The sequence below is a fragment of the Neovison vison genome, chromosome 1 (assembly GCF_020171115.1).
Source record: "Neovison vison isolate M4711 chromosome 1, ASM_NN_V1, whole genome shotgun sequence".
In the NCBI taxonomy this organism is placed as follows: Eukaryota; Metazoa; Chordata; class Mammalia; order Carnivora; family Mustelidae; genus Neogale; species Neogale vison.
The window spans coordinates 35361087-35380035 of NC_058091.1; the positions used below are offsets into that span (position 1 = coordinate 35361087).

The 18949-nt window shown below is 34.8% G+C and overlaps 1 protein-coding gene across 1 annotated transcript in view; it reads right to left on the reverse strand.

Moving 5' to 3' along the window:
• The window catches only part of MANEA (mannosidase endo-alpha), an 83129-nt gene extending 65727 nt beyond the window's left edge, over nt 1-17402 (reverse strand). Inside the window, exons 1-2 of the mRNA XM_044245402.1 lie at nt 17270-17402; nt 2748-3326 (exon numbers count right to left, since the gene is read on the reverse strand). Coding sequence (XP_044101337.1) covers nt 2748-3288 — 541 coding nt within the window. The 5' untranslated portion in view covers nt 3289-3326; nt 17270-17402. The remainder of the gene's footprint in view (nt 1-2747; nt 3327-17269) is intronic.
• Between the last annotated feature and the right edge of the window lie 1547 nt (nt 17403-18949).

Consider the following 18949-nt stretch of genomic DNA (forward strand, 5'->3'; position numbering starts at 1 on the left):
GATAGATGGAAGATAAAGATAGATGCACATGTGCACACGTGCGCACACACACGCACATATATATATAAGTGTGTATAAAGTGTGATACATATACATATATAAAATGGAATACTCTTGGACCAGAAAAAGTAGTGAAATCCTGCCAGTTGCAACAACATGGATGTATCTTGAGAACATTATGCTAAGTTAGACGTAGACAAATACTGTCAGATAGCTTGTATAAAATGCAAACAAAACAAAGAGAGTGAAATGGTAGTTACCACAAGCTCAGTAGTGGGGAAATGGGAGAGAGGTTGTTTAAGGTACACATATGATACTAATACATAAATAAGATGTGGGAATCTCATACATAGTACAGTGATTATAGACAACAAAACTGTATTAAAAACATTCACTTGCTAGGAGACTAGATCTTCATTTTTTCCACCACTAGAAGAAAATAATAATTAGGAGATGTGATAGAAGGACTCACTAATGGTTACAATGGTAATCAAATGGAACAATATATATCAAATTACTACACTATATACCTTTAACTTACAGAATGTTAAATGTCAATATTTCAATAAAAATTAGTATAATTCAATACTTAACTGATAAGAAAATATACAGATTGATTAAAATGTCACTTTTATTTCTATCAAAGGATTTATTTTTCCCATGACACCTACCAAAAGAAATATTTGATCAATAGTGAAATAGTCAACATTTAAAATTAAAATAATTATGTTGTTGACAATGTTTTCAAATAATTCATGTTCACACATATTATGTCATAGTAAAATAATACATGGGGGAATGGGGGAAAGGTCTTCATAAACATAAGATAGGCATAAAACTACATATGAACTGGAAGTTTTCTTCCTAATCACGAATAATAACATACCAAGAATGTCATTTTCATATTATTTCTTCAGATAAAACATACCTGGGGGCCGGGGGGTTGGGGTGGGGTGAATACTCATTGCATAAAGCTCAATTTGCTTTAAAAAAAAAAAATCTGAAACTACCACGGATATCCATTTTTTGTCAAGCACAGCAGTCACAAACAAGCCAACCTTGTAATAAAAAAGCCTTAAATGTGATAGAAATTCTTTGTACAAAATAGTAAAGTCATTTGAAAGGTCCTCTACCCAAAAGTAAATTGTAAACCGAGACTGTAGTCAATGCTCTCTGAATTTAGTAATCCTATTTCATGTCATATTTTATATCACAGAACATAGAAACTGGAGCTATAAGTATATACTATAAATTAAATTTTCTTAAATAATTGGAAAAAATAATTACAGAAGAAAAACAAGTCATCTTGCATACCTGATGTAGATTCACAGAATTCTACATTGTTTTGTTCATGAAACGCTTTGCATACCTCTATATACCTATCAGCTCAATAATGAGTTTGGCCCTTTTTACAGCTATAAAAATATGGGAACACCCAATTTATTTTTGTGGCCCTAGTATTAGGGACACTAATAAGAGAGGAAACACAGCAGAGACATTTTTTATTTTAAAGGGTAGGTTAATAATTTGAAGAATTCTCAGGCACCCATTAATATATTTTTTTATTAATTACCTGTGGGATAATGTATGTAAATCTATGTAAATGTGTGCAGCTGGAGTGCCAGAAGTTAGAGGGAAGACAATGCTGAGAGAAAAAGGGAACAAAAATAACCAGAGATTTGTGATCAGTTAAGTTAAAGTGCATACTGTAAATTTTAGAGCAATCATAAAATAAAATGAATATATAAGTCAGAAGAAAAAAAATGGGATAAACATATCCTATAAAAAAGAAGGCAGAAAAAGAAGAAAAAAGAATAGGATTAGTATAAATAGAAAACAGCAAACAAAACATTTAAAATAAACCATACCATTATTCTATTAAATATAAATAAGCATAGATTTAAAAAGCAGAGATTAGACAAGTTTTAAAAAACAGAAAAACAAGACTAAATGATATACTACATGCGAAAAATTTGAAACAGTCCAAATGTTCATCAGATGAATGCGGAAACAAATGGCTATAGTCATACAATGGGGGATTACTACCCAGCAATAATTCTAACTCAATTACTGACATAGTTAACAACATGGGTAAACTTAAGAATGATGTGCCGAGCAAAAGGCCCCCCCTGCCCACCTACACAACACACTAGATGATTCTACTTTCACACAGTAAGAGAAAATTAACAGCTATTCTACTACAGTAAGAGAAATTAGATTCACAGTTTCTTGGGGAAGAATATGAAGGTGCAAGAGGGAAGCATGACAAAAGTTTCTGGGCTATAGAATATTTTACTCCATGTTGGGCTAATGATTAAACAGGTGTATACCTTACAGAAACATCATTGAGCTGTATACTTGAAGTGGGAGAATCCAATTTATCTTATGTAGGTGACAATTCAATTATAAGTCTATTTCTATTTCAATTCTACTCTAATTGAATTTCTAATTCCATTCTATTTCTAATTTCTAATTCAATTCTTAAATTTCTAATATTAAATTAGATATCAATAAAATATATCCAGAAATGTTCCAAAAATTATAAATTATACAATGCATTTTAAAGTACTATTAAAAAGTGGTTTCCTAGATGTTTAAGAATATACATGCAGCTTAATTTAGAGTTTGTAAGTTTAAGATTATAATTAATAACAATGTGAAGAATAATTAGTAACTTAAATGTTCTACATTTACACACACACACACACAGATCACATATCTAAACACACACACATAAAAATAATTACCAATTGAAGCTGAGTACATTTGTTTCATATGAGTTTCAATGACAGAAGGATCCCGAGAGCTGTAAATTCCCAACTCAGGGTAAAAGCTGGAGCCAATGTCATCCGGGGGACTGTGCTTCCCTTGTGGATAATTCTTGGTTAATCTAGGGTCCCAATGCTTCAGGACTGGATGGTTCCAATGTATATATTTACCATCAAATTGTGGATTTCCATACCAACTGTAATAAAATACATGTAAATAATAATTCAGAGGTTGCAGCTCTTCCAGGTAAGGTTCAGAGACTTTGGAAGGTTTCATAGTGATTTCAACACTTTTTAAATTCTTGTTACTTGTTTCACGGTTGATTTTGTCATTGTTTTGGGAATCGAAGCTTTTCCCTAAGCGAGTTTGTTGATGAAGTAGTGGAAGAAATTCAAGTCCAAAAGGATCTCCAAAAGTAGCTTTATTTGGTCTCAGCATTTTTAAACCCATCATCAGGAAGAAAATAAATAGAATAAAAAGTGACAAAATGATGCAAGTCCTTCTTCGAAACTTTGCCATGATGACATACTTTAAACTCCAAAATGGTAAATGTTTAGCTGTAATTTATTGAAAAATGGTAATTAGTAAATGGTATTGACAGTGATTCCCAATGTATTTGAATGAAAACTAAAATCCATAAAGTTCATTACATTGAAAAGTTTTAAAAGTGCAATACATTAGTTGTATCATCAAATACTGATGGCTACAAATCTATATACAGCTAGACTAAATGGTGGTATTTATTTGGAAGTATCACAATTATATTTTGTGAGATAAACATCTTAGAAATTTTATTTACTAAAGTATTTTGCATCACTTGAACAGACTTTGTGTATGTTGAATATAGGGAAGGAATATTCTATGAAAGTGGACTAAAATTTTCCAAATATAAAATTAAAGGCTCATAGTTTAAAAAAGGAAATACTTATGAATAGATTAAAAGCCTAGTCATTAAATGGATTTTCAACAAACTTTTAACTAAAATAATGACTGCACAAGAAGAGAGTAATCACATTTTATGACATTTCTGAAATGAAAAGAAAGATAAAGACTGATCACAAGTGAGGGATTCCTAATTTAAAAATACACTGCTTTGGGACGCCTGGGTGGCTCAGTTGGTTAAGCAGCTGCCTTCGGCTCAGGTCATGATCCCAGCGTTCTGGGATCAAGTCCCACATCGGGCTCCTTGCTCGGCAGGGAGCCTGCTTCTCCCTCTGCCTCTGCCTGCCTCTCTGTCTGCCTGTGCTTCGCTCTCTCTCCCTCTCTCTCTGACAAATAAATAAATAAAATCTTAAAAAAAAAATTAAAATTAAAATTAAAAAAAATAAAAAAATACACTGCTTTATAACTATGAACACCTTACTGATCAAAAGTCATAAATATGGACTTAAAACCTTTAAAATGGTATTGTGTTTGTATTTCTATGTTTCAATAACTATATATACACATGTGTGTGTAATGTGTGTATATGTACATAGGTATATACATATAAAAATGTCTTTATGTATAAATTTCTTACTAGAAAAGTATTCGGGGAAAAACTGACATTAACTTTATTTATAAAATATGACTTTATGTAATAAACCATGCTGTTGTTATTCTAGAGAATTGTTACAATAAACTAGTCCTAATATAAAAGACAGATAAACACTTAATCTAACCAGTAATTCTGTCTCACACTCACACACACACACAGACTTTGTACAAATTGCTACATCATTATGCATACATGCAAGAAATACTAAGATGAGCAAGTATATTTCTTTTTAAGACTAAAATCATAGATTCCTCTCAAAGTTAACCGTGTTTAATTGCAAAAGATATTACACCTAAAGATTAATATGAAAGACATGTCTAGGTTGAAACACATAAATATTCAAAAAGGAAATTGCCAGGTTAAATGCCCATCTCCATATCTTGTGTCCCTTGCCAATCACCAGCCCTGTCCCTTCACCTTAAGGAGAACTCGACTTTTGTATTTACCATCCTCTTACCTTTCTTCATAGTTTTCCAAAACATAAACACATCTAACCAATTTTAATTTTGTTTTGCCAGCTTCAACATTTTATTTAAATAGAGATGGTACATCCATATAAACATACATACATATATATGCATAGGTACACACACATTATTAAAATGCATATTAGCCTTCTACATGATTATATAAGTTTTACATATAGATATGCTATAAATATGTATAATTAGATATAATTAGATATACATAAAATATACAAAAATATTGTGGAACAACATTAAACCTTCTCTGACACTTACTTGATGTCTCACCTCTTTCCCATCCCTGCATTCCAAAACATCAGTTCTTTCACTCTCATTAAAAAAAAAAAACAGGAAAATGGAAAGGGATAGGTAGATAGGTCTGGAGAATTTTGTCTTAAAACTGTATTAATCCACTGGTTTGATGAAAATGTTTTCATGCCAAGTATTCTCCTTACACTTTGGAAATACAAAGTAACCCTTTCTCTATTGCTCCTAAGACTCTAGTTTAGGGAGTCCCTCCAAAAGTTATTATATTTTATTATTAAATGGATACATTGTGACCACACCAACAAACTCAATTCATTTAAGTATCTCATGCAACCAATCAATAACATTACACATAAACTAAAACAAGCATTATGAAAATAGACATAGCTGACTTTAAGATGAGAAACAGTTAAGTCCTTACTGTTGTTTTTGAACAAAAATTTCATTTGGTTGAAATATCAACAAAAGTCTAGAAAACTAAAAAGATGTATAACTCAACTGAGCAACTCAACTGTGGAAAAACTAGTATGCTAAGCGCCACATGAAACAGACTGATTAGATAGATTTAGTTAGACATAGTTCTTATATTCAAGGTGCTTAGAGTCCATAAAGACACATGCAAGTAACTGTAATTCAAAGAAAGGTGCCAGCAGAGAAGTGATAGGCATATATAAAGCAATAAAATGCCTTACATAAGTTGAAGAAAATGCTTTAGGAAAAAAATAGTAAGATCTTAAAAGGATGAGTATAATATGCATAGGCTGATGGAAAAGGAAAAGAAAAAGATGGCCATAGTGTTATAGAAAGTGTGCCCAAAGATCTATTTACTGGACATTAAAGACACATCATGAAACAAAAAAAAACCTCTCTAGGCTGCAGCTAAGAAAACGAGATGAGGAGGAAAATAATAAAGCTATCATCCTACGCCAGAGAAAGAGGAGTTTTCTGCTAAATAGGGGACCACTGAAGACTTGTAACAAAATACTGCCATAATAAGAGTTCAGATTAGGATGGAGTACTTATAAAAAATATTCAAGACATCAAACTTTACCATTTTCTCAATCTAATAATCTCCCATTCATAATATTTTTAACATACTCTCTTCCTACATCACTATTTCTAATGACTCTACAAACATGGATGATCCATCCGGCAGTTTAGCCTCCCAATTCTTTGCCTCATTTCTAAAGATTGTTCTTCCACCTCCCCTTCACCAACTCAGGTATCATACTCCTCTCTGGATCCAGTGTTTTATACCACTCCAAAATCTTTACTTCTCCCCCACCATTTTCCAAACATAACCTTTTGTGCTTTGAACCCCTCTAGTTTAATAGAATTCATTCTGGCAACTTCTTGACCTTATTGAGATGTCTTATCCAGAGTCCACTGTTTCTGCTATTTCTCCTGTTCTTCATGTTTTGTCTCTAGTGACACAGTTTATCATCCAACATTTTAATTCCTCACTTCTCTCCTTTCTTGATACATACCTGGTAAAACTTCAAATAAATACGCGTGTTTTGACTTCGATTCAGAACTATAGAACTATACATTGGACAAAAACATGCAACCATGCTGATTTTTCACTCTGAATTCATGATCACAAATTTCAAATAAACACTCAAGACCACTTAACTTCCTGTTACCATACTCTAATATGTTCACTTTTCTAACCTCAGAATTTCATTTTCATTTTTCATCATACCCACTGAATTTCCTTTATTATCTTCAAATAGCTGCACAGTTGACCCTTCAACAATGTGGGTTTGAACCATGCAGATTCATTTATATGTGGATTTTTTTTTTCCTGATAAACATGATACAGTACTAAAAATGTATTTTCTCTTTCTTATTTTAATACCATTTCTTTTCTTCATGTATGTAGGATATACAAAGCATATGTTAATGAACTGTTTGTTACCAGTAAGGCTTCCAGTCAACAGTGGGTAATTGATTGTTAAATTTTTCCAGAGTCAAAAGTTATATGCAGATTTCTAACTGCACAGAAGTCAGCACCCCTAACCTCTAGCATTCAAGAGTCAATAGTACTTCATAGAGAAAAAAGAAACAATCATACAGGAACTCCCTTATGTTCCCAATAAGAAATTAACCTACTGGCATCAACTTTAGTCAGCAAATGTTTCCAATTATAATATTTGTTCTGCTTCACTCCTTTTTCTTCTATAGAAAATCTTAATTTTTTGAATTTTGCTCAATTTTTTAAACTGCATTTTCTAAGTTTCTTTACCCTCTTATAAGGCCTGATCTGTTGTGTTTATCTTGTAGTCATTTATGAAATAATTAGCTCATTTCTGACTTTTCTTAGTTGTAATGTGCTTATTCATATCTTGTAACTATTTTATTTCCATCTAAATACTAGGTTACAGTTGTCATATTTTGTAAACATGCCTCTCTGGCATGCCTTCAGTGTTTACAAGTATGTTCAAACTTTTTGCCTATAAGGACTTTGTATGAGATTTGACTGATCTTTATCTGTTACTGAATATTACATGAAATAATTTTCTCTCAATTTTTAGGGGTGTTTTATCATGGTAGTTTTCCCAACCCAACACTCTAGAGAACTTCTACTGTTTTTGTGAAATCTTTCTATGGCCTTGAGTTTTATCTGAGATCAGCTGGGTTTTCTTCCATTCCCACATTTTTCTGGATTTTTTTTTTCTTGGCTTCTATTTTGTTATTCTGCTTAATTTGAAAGTTATTTCCGGAAGTTACTCTTGCATGTGGGGTTTTGTCCTGAAAACCAAGATGCTCTAGCCTCTTTAGATAGAAGATTTCAAAGTTCCCCTCCCCAACTTGCAGCTATTATTCAGACTGGGCTATTGTCCTTTCAAATTAATATCTATATTATATTTAATATCCCCCTTGCAGCTTTTATTCTCAGACTGGGCTATCCTCCTTTCAAATTAATATCTATATATTTAATATATTCCATAAATAGAACATCTATATTTATCCGTGTTATCAATTGAAGCAGATGCACTATTGCTTTCTTCTCCTTCTTCCAGCACAAACCGAGTTAGACGTCTTATAGCTGTGAGTGAGCTGTCCCCTTCCACTGTTACCTTGGGGTCCTATGGGGATAATCTGTTATTTCAGTTTTGTTACAGGTATTTGTTTTGGTTTTACTATGTAATGGTCTGTTTAAGGATCTCAGAATGATTCAAACACTATACCACTGCTGTAGCCATCGCATCTTTAGCAGTATCTTTTGAGTTTTGTACCCTGTATTTTTATGACCACTTAGCTCAAAATATATTGAAATTTCCATTATTGTTCATCTGATGACTGTAAGTGTGTTATATCTGGGAGACTTTCTAGATTTTTTTGTTGCTGATTTATAGTGTGAATCCACTGAAAACATCCCCTATATGATTTCAGTCCTTTGAAATGTGTTGAGACTTGCTTTAAGGCTTAACCAATGACCAATTCTATTAAGTGTCCCATATACACTTCAAAAGGATACATATTCCATAGATAGTGGTTACAGGCATCTACTTGTGTCTACCAAACCAAATATGCTAACCATTTTTTTTTTTAAAGATTTAACAGAGAGAGAGCGAGATCACAAGTAGGCAGAGAGGCAAGCAGAGAGAGAGAAGGGGAAGCAGGCTCCCTGCTGAGCAGAGAGCCCAAGGTGGGGCTCAATCCCAGGACCCTGGGATCATGACCTGAGCTGAAGGCAGAGGCTTAACCCACTGAGCCACCCAGGCACTCTAAATATGCTAACCGTTTTGTTTGTATTTTTGATATCCTCACTCATCTTCTGTGTTAAAAATCCCCCTGACCATATTTATATCTATAGTTTACATAATTTTAATGTTATGTAGAGACAAATTTGCAGACTGTTTTCCTAAAGTATTGAATCTTATTTTACAATGAAATGTCCTTTCCTTCTCCACTGATGGGTTTTGTCTTACATTCGACTCCAATATTAATTTAGCTACAACGGATTTCATTTGGTTCATGCTGGACCAGAGTATCATTTTCATCATTTTTTGTCACCTTACTTAGCTTTTTTCAAATAGGACATCACTTTACTATTGTTGCTGTTTTTAATCTAACCTGACAGACTGTCCAGTAATTGTAGTATGCAGTACATTTACAATTCTGCAAATACAGATATTTAAATCTACTTCTTACACCCTTGCTTTTTCTTTTGGCCTCCTTTCAAGTTCCATTTTTTCTTTTACCTTTTTATTTTTCCCTATTTGCTAATTTTACATTTACATTCTTTGCTTTTATTTTTATCTTTGATTACAGCATACATTCTCGTCAAAATCCAGGATGAATTAGAACTCTACTAGGCCTCCACAATAAAAGCGCACTTAGAAGACTTTATTTCCTTTATCCCTCCCCCAATTCTGTGCTCCTGTTTGGTGTACTTTACTATTTACACAAATCTTAAACCCCACCAGATGGAATATTGTTTTACACAGTCAACGTTCATTACATTTACCCTTTCCTTTGCTCTTCACTTCCTCCTGCATCCCCCTACTTCCATTCAAAACAATTTTCCTTATCATGAAGAAATTACTCACTTTAATAAGGCTTTTAGTATCAGCCCGCTGCTAATAAATTCCATGTTAATTTGTTTGAAAATATATTTTGCTTTCACTGTAATATGGATCTATAGACTTCTATATTGGCAATTTTCTTTCAGCACAACCCATTATCTTCTGCCTTTGTTTCTGTTGAAAACAACTATTGTTTTCTGGTTCTTTCCCTTAATTTTTTAAAGACTTTAAGGATAATTTCTTTTTCACTGGCTCCTTTTATTATTTTTCTCATTTTTGGCTTTTAGCAGTTTTGCTATGGAATATGGTTTTCTTAGTATTTATCCTGCTTATGGGCCAAACATGCTTCTTCAATCTGTGGGTTGATATCTTTCCTTAGCTTTGTAAAATTCTTGACCACAATCTCCTCAAATACTGCTTTTGCCCATTATTGCTTTCTAATTCATTTCTCAGGTTGGAATACATTACTCCTGTTAGAATGTTACAGTTTTTTAAACATTTTAAAATTTCCCTCATCTCTCCATGTCTCAGTCTGAGTACTTCTGAACTCTTCCAGTTTCCTAATTCTCTTTAGCTGTGATCTAATGTTATTTTACTCTTAGAATTTCCATTTAACTCTTTTAAAGCCATCAGTTATCTGCTAAAATTTTCCAATTTCTAATTCTCTGAACATGTCAATTCCACTTATTTAAAGTCCACCTCTATTAACCTGAATTGGATCTTAGGGATTCTGCTTCTATTGCCTGTTTTTGTTCTCTCTCAACATCTGGTCACTTTTTTTTTGCGTGCTGGGCATTTTTTTTAATTGAATGTCAGCCATTGTAATGAAAATTTTTAGAGACAATGAAGCTCTATACATTATTTTTCTCCAGAGAAAACCTGTGTTTGCTTCTTGAGGACTGTTAGGGTAGAGGAAGATTATCTTAATCCAATCAGTAAAATCTTCAAACCTGGTTTTAAGTCCTTGTAAATATCTGAACTATTTCTGATTAATCTTACTCACTTACATGCATGGATACTGAATTTAAAGTCATGGGTTTTAACAAGATCCTGCCACTTTCTATTTTCTACTTATGTTCTTAGCTTCTCTACAAGAGTTTTAAACAATCCTCCCCTATTTCCTCCACAGTCTCCCCAAAAATAATGCATCTTGTAGGGCTCAAAGCCATTGAAATGACTAAGAAATTCCATCTGAATTCCCTTATAACCTGAGTGTAATGGAAGACTATAACAATGACTCAAAATTCATATGCAATAAATGAAAAGGCAAATTAACTACATAAATTTAAAGATGGGCATATCTGAAAACACTATTAACAAAACACTATTAACAGTGAAAATACTGGCAAGTTCTTCTACCTCACTCAGAATTTTTTAAAAACGCAAGTTAAAGCTGTTCCTGGGTGGTTCAGTCAGCTAAGTATTCAACTCTTGATTTTGGCTCCAGTGGACAGTCTCAGGGTTGTGAGATGGACCTTATTTGAGATTCTCTCTGCCCCTTCCCCCTCTAAAATAAATCTTTAAAATAATGCAGAATAAAACTACATAAAGATATCATTCCTTATCTAGGAGACTAAGAAAACAAAAACAAAAATACATCTTGTTGGTAAGAAGACGAGAAAAAAAGCACTTCCAAACATCGCTAGCTGAATGCAAATTGGTAGTCTTTTTGTGAATTTGGCAATAGCTAACAAAATTACACATCCATTTATCTTTGGACTCAGAAATCCTACTTCATGGAAATTACCTTAAAAATAAAAAGCACATATGAATACTGTTTTTCTGAAAATAAATAAATTGGAAAAAAAAATAAAAAAAAAAATAAAAAGCACATAAATAGCACATAAATCCATATATAGCACTTTAATTATAAAATACTGGGATGTTAAGCTAAATAAAAGGAGGAACAGCTCTTTGAAATGACATAAATTGATTTTCTGGATATACTGATATGTGAAAGAAGGAAAGTGCAAATAAAATATACATTGTCTCAAAAAATATTTTCTCAAGTGCACAAAAGAAACACAGGAAGAATAAACAGGAATCTTAAGAAGGTTGATTATGTATGGGGGTAAAAACAAAGAGGACAGAGAATGTGGGAGGAGAAGAATGGGTAGAAGGGCTGGAGAATAGAAGGGAGTCTACTTTTTTGTACAGCTCTGGCTTTTTGAGCCATGTCATATTTCACATACTCAAAAAACAAGCATTAAATGTTAAGTTCCAGTCAGTAAGCTGTTTTTGCAATGGTACAGGTTAGCAGATTTTTTTAAGATTTGTCAGACAGAGAGAGAGAGAGCACAAGCAGGGAGAGTGGCAGGCTGAAGGAGAAGCAGACTCCGCGCTGAGCAAGGAGACCAATGTGGGACTAGATCACAGGACCCTAGGATCATGACCTGGGCCAAAAGCAGATGACGCTTAACTGACTGAGCCACCCAGGCGTCCTGTAATTCTTTAATGTGTATTCTACACGTAAGCAAATGTATGCTGGAAACTGGGGCTCAGGATTTTCACAGACAAAAAGCTATGTAAAAAGTGGGAGGTTAGAATGAAACTCGTGTTGTCAGATTGTTAATTAGTATCTGCATGAATGTGTGGCTTTTATTAGTAAAAAGGGGTGTGTTTGTGTGTATATACACATTAATATATTCATATTATTTCCTAGTTCTGTACACTAAGAGTATAGAATCAAAGAAATCCCAGCAGCAAGGAACACATCTGGTCCAAGATATTGTTTTTTAAATATCCTTTGCTGTTTTGAAGAACCAAGTTCCTTGGAGAAATGTTGATTCCCAGACTGTGACTGGGAAAGTACAAAATGAGCCTTGATTATCTTATCAGAAAGTAAGAAGTATTCAGAAAGTGTCGGGGACATGTCCACTGGATATAAGAGCCAGGCTGAAGGGGCAACTACTGGCTAAATCCTGAACAATTTCAGCAGTAACATAAGGAGTCATAAATAACAGGTATTAAAATAAGAATAAATCCATAGTTATTTTTTCATACTTTTTTTAATGCAAAAATAAGAGGAATAAAGAAGACTCATATTAGAATGCCAACTAATAAATTTAGATGGACTAATGGAATATCACTATTTGGAAACTACCATAACAACCATAGTAGGCAAACATCATCTACGGATATTAAATGAGGAAATAAAAGTTTGATGAGAAACAGGATACCCATATATTACCAAACAATCTCCCCAAAAGACACCTAATTAATACAAAGGAAACAACAGTAACTCAGTGCAAAACCTAGCAGACAACACTTTAAACAAATGATCAAAATGAACTTTGAAGATGACCCAAGAAGGAAACAGAATCACTGCTCTAGTATGTCAAAATTTAACTTGGATCTAAACATGAGGAAACATCAGACAATGTATTAACACTCACACATATGCACATACACATTACATGTAATGTATATAACTATATATAATGTAAAACGTGTGTACGTGTACAACGATAAAGCAAATATAGTAAAATATTATCATTTGGTGAATATACAAGAAAAATAAACAGTAACTGAGTTGTTTGCACTATTTTTGGAACATTTCTAGAAGTATCAATTTGAAAATTTAAGAAAGAAAGAAAGAAAGAAAGAATCCCAATCCCACCAGCAAATTAGAGGACATAAGCTGGTAACCTAATGCTCATTTCCGGGAAGCGCCAATTAATACCATCCTTCAAGCTCTGCAATACAGGACTGCAGGGAGTAAAATTCTAATGTATGGAGTGTGGCAGCCCTACAGAGAAGAATAAAGAGATGATACAACAATTTTGGCCTGCCCCTATCATTTCTTGTCCTGAAAATTCCAAAATATCAAGATGAAAACAAATCCTTCCCTTAAAGACATAAGAAATTTGACAAGTCATGAAGTAAAAAAAAAAGAAAAAAGAAAAAAGAAAAAGAAAAAAAAAAAGGAATCCTGGATATAACAAGATCGCAACTACATTAAAAATACACAAAGAAAAGCACTAACACATGTAAAATGATTACCTCTGGGTGATAAAATATAGTGATTATTTTCCTACTCTACCTTCTAAAATTAGAACATAACACTTCCTAAGAAAAGTTTAGGAAATAACAGTAATGAACATTGTCAAGACACAGAGAACAGGAGCAATGACTATAGGATATAAAAAGTAGAAAGACCTTGCTTTTTGAGAGCCTGAGTACTAAAATGTGTGGAAGAATCAAGATACAGAACAAAATATTGGCCTTGCAATCTAAAAACCAAAGTCCCAAATCAGCCATGTTTACCTCTTCAAACAAACAAACAAACATATTACCTATTGTGTTTTCTGACAAAGCTGTTCTGTGAATCATGCAAGATAATATATATGAAAGTGTAAAAAAATAGTATTTTAATCATATGGTAAATATCAATTAGATTTAAAAATAAAGGTAAAGAAATATAAAAGACAAATAGCTCTGAAACTTTTTTATATTTGTTAGATTCATTTCTCAGATCTACACAAGAACACAAAATGTCCATTTATGGAAGCTGCCTTGTCCCGCCACCCCACCTTTGTTTTTTGTTTTTTTTTTTAAAGACTTTAATTTATTTATTTGAGAGAGGGACAATAAGAGAGAGCATGAGAGGGGGGAAGGTCAGAGGGAGAAGCAGACTCCCTGTGGAGCTGGGAGCCTGATAAGGGACTCATCCAAAATCCCAGGATCATGACCAGAGCCAAAGGCAGTTGCTTAACCAACTGAGTCACCCAAGTTGCCCACCACCCTTCTCTTGCCTGTAAATGTAGTTTAAGTTGGTCCCTCTTTTTTAATTACTTAATTCACTCACTTAGAATGTTCATTTATTACATCATTATAGATGATTCACTGGTTCTATCCCAACCTCTACATCTCTATTAACAGTAAGTCACGGCAACTTAAAGCCTGAGCACTCTGGTTAAAGGCAGATAACCCCCACCTGTGCCTTTTAAAGCTATTTTGCCTATTCAAATGACCTCATCTTTCTCTGCTTTTCTCATTTATACAATGAGTTATTACCTGATTCACAGATATTTGAGCATAAATTATTATAAAACTTTTAGAATCATTTCCTGCCTAGAGTAACACTGAATAAAAATGAGTATTATGATAATTATTAAAGATGGGCATTTGGCAAGCAATTAATAACACAGTTAATTCTATCTAAAAATCTATTCTCTACATGGCTAACTTTTAAAATGCTACTCATCCCTCAAGACAAAGCTGGAATATTGCCTCTTTTTGATACCTTCCCTAATGATTCCAGGGTGAAAAGTACTCATTTTCTCCTACATTCTATTGTTACAGCTTTGCCTACTTACTAAAGTGGCATTTCTTTACATACTGCATTATGCTATTTAATTACATGCATTAGATCCACTACTGGATTGCTCCTTGAGGTCAAAAAATGGAGTTCTTGTATCTACACTGCAGAAGAGCTCCGCACATCTTATACATAGTGGCCATTACGTGTTCGGCTTGAACAATTTAATTTCAGGCCCTTTTGTTTTTGACATTAGTATATATTTGGGCAGTATGTGTATGTATAGATTCTACTGACTATACAGATGGTTGACCTTTTTACAATCTATACTGAACATATTAAATAGCAAGAGACACCCAATAATTTAAAAAATTCATTTTAATAAAAATTATCTTCAAGATAGCAAAACCATAATGATTGTTGAGAAGCTAGCAATTCTAATGATCTAAGAAGAAAGGAATGGAGGAACTATTTGTCTTCGACAAAAGAAGATTCAGAAATCACCTGAGAAAATAAAATTACAAGTTAACTGCACATGTGTGGATTCCCAAAATAGGAATCTATTCAAGGTATTGGCTATGGAAGACCTGTTTTCTTCAAAGGGCAGCTGACATTACATAATACACAGAAGTTATACCTAATAGGTTCTCTTGAAACTCTATGGTTTCTACTTTTGTGTTTTATGCTTTTAATCTTCGAAATGCTAGTTTTTGACTTAAGAGGCCTGAAAGATCCAGAGCATTGTGACATCAACTTATTTCAGAAAGTATCTGCTGTCAATCCAGTTAGAAACATCAAAAGATTTCACCTTTTAATGACCTATTGTGACCTATTGCTAAATTATACAGACTGGCAGTGTTTTTAGTATTGTTCTCTAATTTTATTTCCTAAGAAGCCATTTTAGATAAACAACTCTTAATAGAAGATACACCTGGAACTTTCAAAATCAGTTTCTATACCAAGGTTTCCTTGCCCAGGTGGTTTTAGTGTAAACACGTACACGCTCTGGTTAACGGAAATTCAGTTCCGCACAATCTTATCCGACCGTTTAGTCTTCATAACAACTTAATAAGTAAAACTTCTTTTTAACACCATTTTACAGATGACAGATGTAACAGAGGTACAGTTTTCAGAGGGCTTAGTGAAAGGCTAAGTAACACTCTGAGGTTAAGCACCAGCAAGAAGCAAAGCAAGTTTGGCTCTAAAACTCAAGCTCTTGCCTTCTATTCCACCGTCTTACAACCTACCACATAAATTAGGTTTAGAGACTTTTTTTTTAAGCACATGAAACTGCTAACAGGTGTCATGTTTTCATTTAGATAGAATGGGCTTAGAAAACAATCTGTTACCTACTCATAAACTGCAACTTAACTTTACTCTGAGGACAGTTTATTTTCTGACCTTACACATAGTATTTAATCACGTGACCAGCAGAAATGAGTCTGTTAATGTTTTATGCACAGAGCCTGAAAGTCTACAAGAGTGACTGCGCCCCACTGTTTTTTCTAAGTTTACATATAGCTCAAAAATGAGAAAAACCACACATTGTCATGAAAATACTCTGTAATACGACAGTATTAACCAACCTGGATTTTATTTTGTATTTTTCTCTCAAACTACTATTGAAAAGACTTTAAAATAAACAACTCATTCCAGTCCTATTTGTCTTTTTTGAAGTCCTATATTATCCTCCCTTGTTTTACTCATCTTTAAATAGTTCCACGTTTTCTCCTAACATTCATCCATAGGGTCTTAACAATACATAAAACGAAAACCATCACAAATGCCTGAATTTCAGTCTGCTCCTGTGGAATGGAAAAAGAAATTCGTCCGGCACAGCGGCATCCTGAAACTTAGCAAAAGATAAATGTCGATGCTGATAGAGCCAAACACGTTGACGAATGAATGGGAAAAACCATCTCTGGGGTGGCTTCGCCAACCCTACTCTCCTCGCCAGAGGCCCAAAGGCGCCAGGAGGCAGGCGGCCGCGACGCTCCTGCCACAACCCAAGCGCTGGAGGCCTCGATCCTCCCGCCTCTCCCCGCGGACTCCAGGCGCAGCTACAGTTGGGATACAAAAAGGACGGGGCACTGAACGTCTTCCGTCACTCCGAATTCCCAACTTGACCGGGAGAGGAGGGAAAACGGAGGAGACGACGGAGGTTCCGCTGCGAAGAAGCGGCCCACACAAAGCCCGCAGTCTCTCTAAAAGCTAGCAGTAAAACTAACCCAGAGAGCTAACAGTGACGGGACGGTGGCGGTACCCCGGGTCCCCAAAACGCAGCTCGCCGCCTCTCGCCCGCCCAAGGGGCGCGGGGTCAAAGGCCATCTGCAAAAGCTGCAAGCACATTGGCTAGGGGACAGGCGCGCAGGCGCTGGGAGGTGGGTCCCGAATTCGCCGCAGCCGCGTCTGCGGTGCCCTGACTTCTCCGGCTACTCACCAGGGTCTGGGAATCCGGCCACAGGCAGACGCTTAGGCCAGAGCCGTGGGGGTTGAAAGCAGAGGGAGAGCGGAAGCCGACACCCTGCGGCCTCTCTGCGGCGAACCCATCCAGCCCCGCCTCCCAAAAGGCGCGCGCAGAGCGTTCCGGCAGCCCCCCGGTGGGCGGGGCCTGACGCCGGGCTCTGGAAGGGGGCGGGGCGCTGGCTTTACGGGCACGGACTCCCCTTCTCTGCGAGCGTAAAGAGGGGCGTGAATGAAGGAGGGGAGAGCTTTTCCGGGTGTCCCGCGCAGAGGAAAGGGGCGGAGCCGACTCTGGCGGGACTCCCAGGCTCGCTCTCCGATTAGAGGTGACCCACCCCTCTCAATAACTGTTCTGAAGTTGCTCTGGGAGGCTCTCACTAAAAAGGACCCCTGGTTTTGATGGGAGGCTTTCCAAAGTTGCTTTAACTCGAGTACGCAGGTTGTTTTCAAACTAAGGACGAGTTTTATCTTTTTTGAAAAAACTGGAACTTTTTGTGAAGGCCCTAATAGATAAAGATGACATTTAATTAGCAAATATATAAAATCACCTTTGTAGTGGATTATAGAAATAATTGAGAACAATGAGACAGGTATAAAGAACAAGAACTTTCGAAATAGGGGTTTCGGCTGAAGGGTTCCATTTTACATCAGCCTGAGAAGCCAAGAGAATTCTCTGTTTTGTTTGGTTACACAGTAACAAGGAAATCCTGGCTCACAGTCTAGAACTTGCTGACGTGAATAATTTGGTAAGGGCGTCCTTAAAATCACACTAGATTTTTAGTAGAAATTTTAGTTGTGAAATATGCATATATGAATGTATCCTGTATGTGCACATTTTAAAGAATAATAAAAAGAATACCCTCGTACTCACTACGGAGCTGAAGATGCAGAATACCAGTATTTTTGAAGCCTTCTCAAAAGTCTTCTCCATCTCCCTCCCAGACAGAAATAACCATTATGCTAAATTTTGTATTACTTACTTTCTTACATTTTGAACATAGTTATATATGTATGATTCCCTAAAAATATGTTATCCTTATTTTTTATAATGAATCACACAGCATTTTCCCCTCCAATTTCTTTTTTTCACTACACATTTGTGTTTTGAGATTCATCTATACACAGATACATTTCACATAGTCTGGCACATCACCATAACACCTGTTATTGTTAGATTTTAAAATTTTTGTCTGCCAATAGCATCTCTTAATTTGCGCCTTTAATTTACATTAATCCCCTTGCCAATGAGCTTGTGTATCTTTATAAATGCTTAGTGGCTATTTGGTTTTCCGTGCAATGCCTGTTCTCAATTTTAACTTACTTTTTATAGGCTTGTTGCTTTTGGAAATTAATCTGTAGATTATCTTTATATATTTTTAAAGCTTAAATACTTCTCTTCTTGTTGGTTATGTGTTTCAAATAGCTTCTTTCAGTTTATGGATTGTCCTTTAACTTTCTGTGGTATCTTTTGATAACCAAAAGCTGTAACAAACTAATTGTAACAAATTTTTACATTATAATTTCATCCATTTTGCTTTCTTATTTGTAACAGTCTTCAAACCTGAAACCATAGGATATTCTTGTTTATTTTCTAAAAGTTTTAAAGTTTAATTATGAAATATTTGTAGACATAGAAAAGTATAGATAAAATAATGCT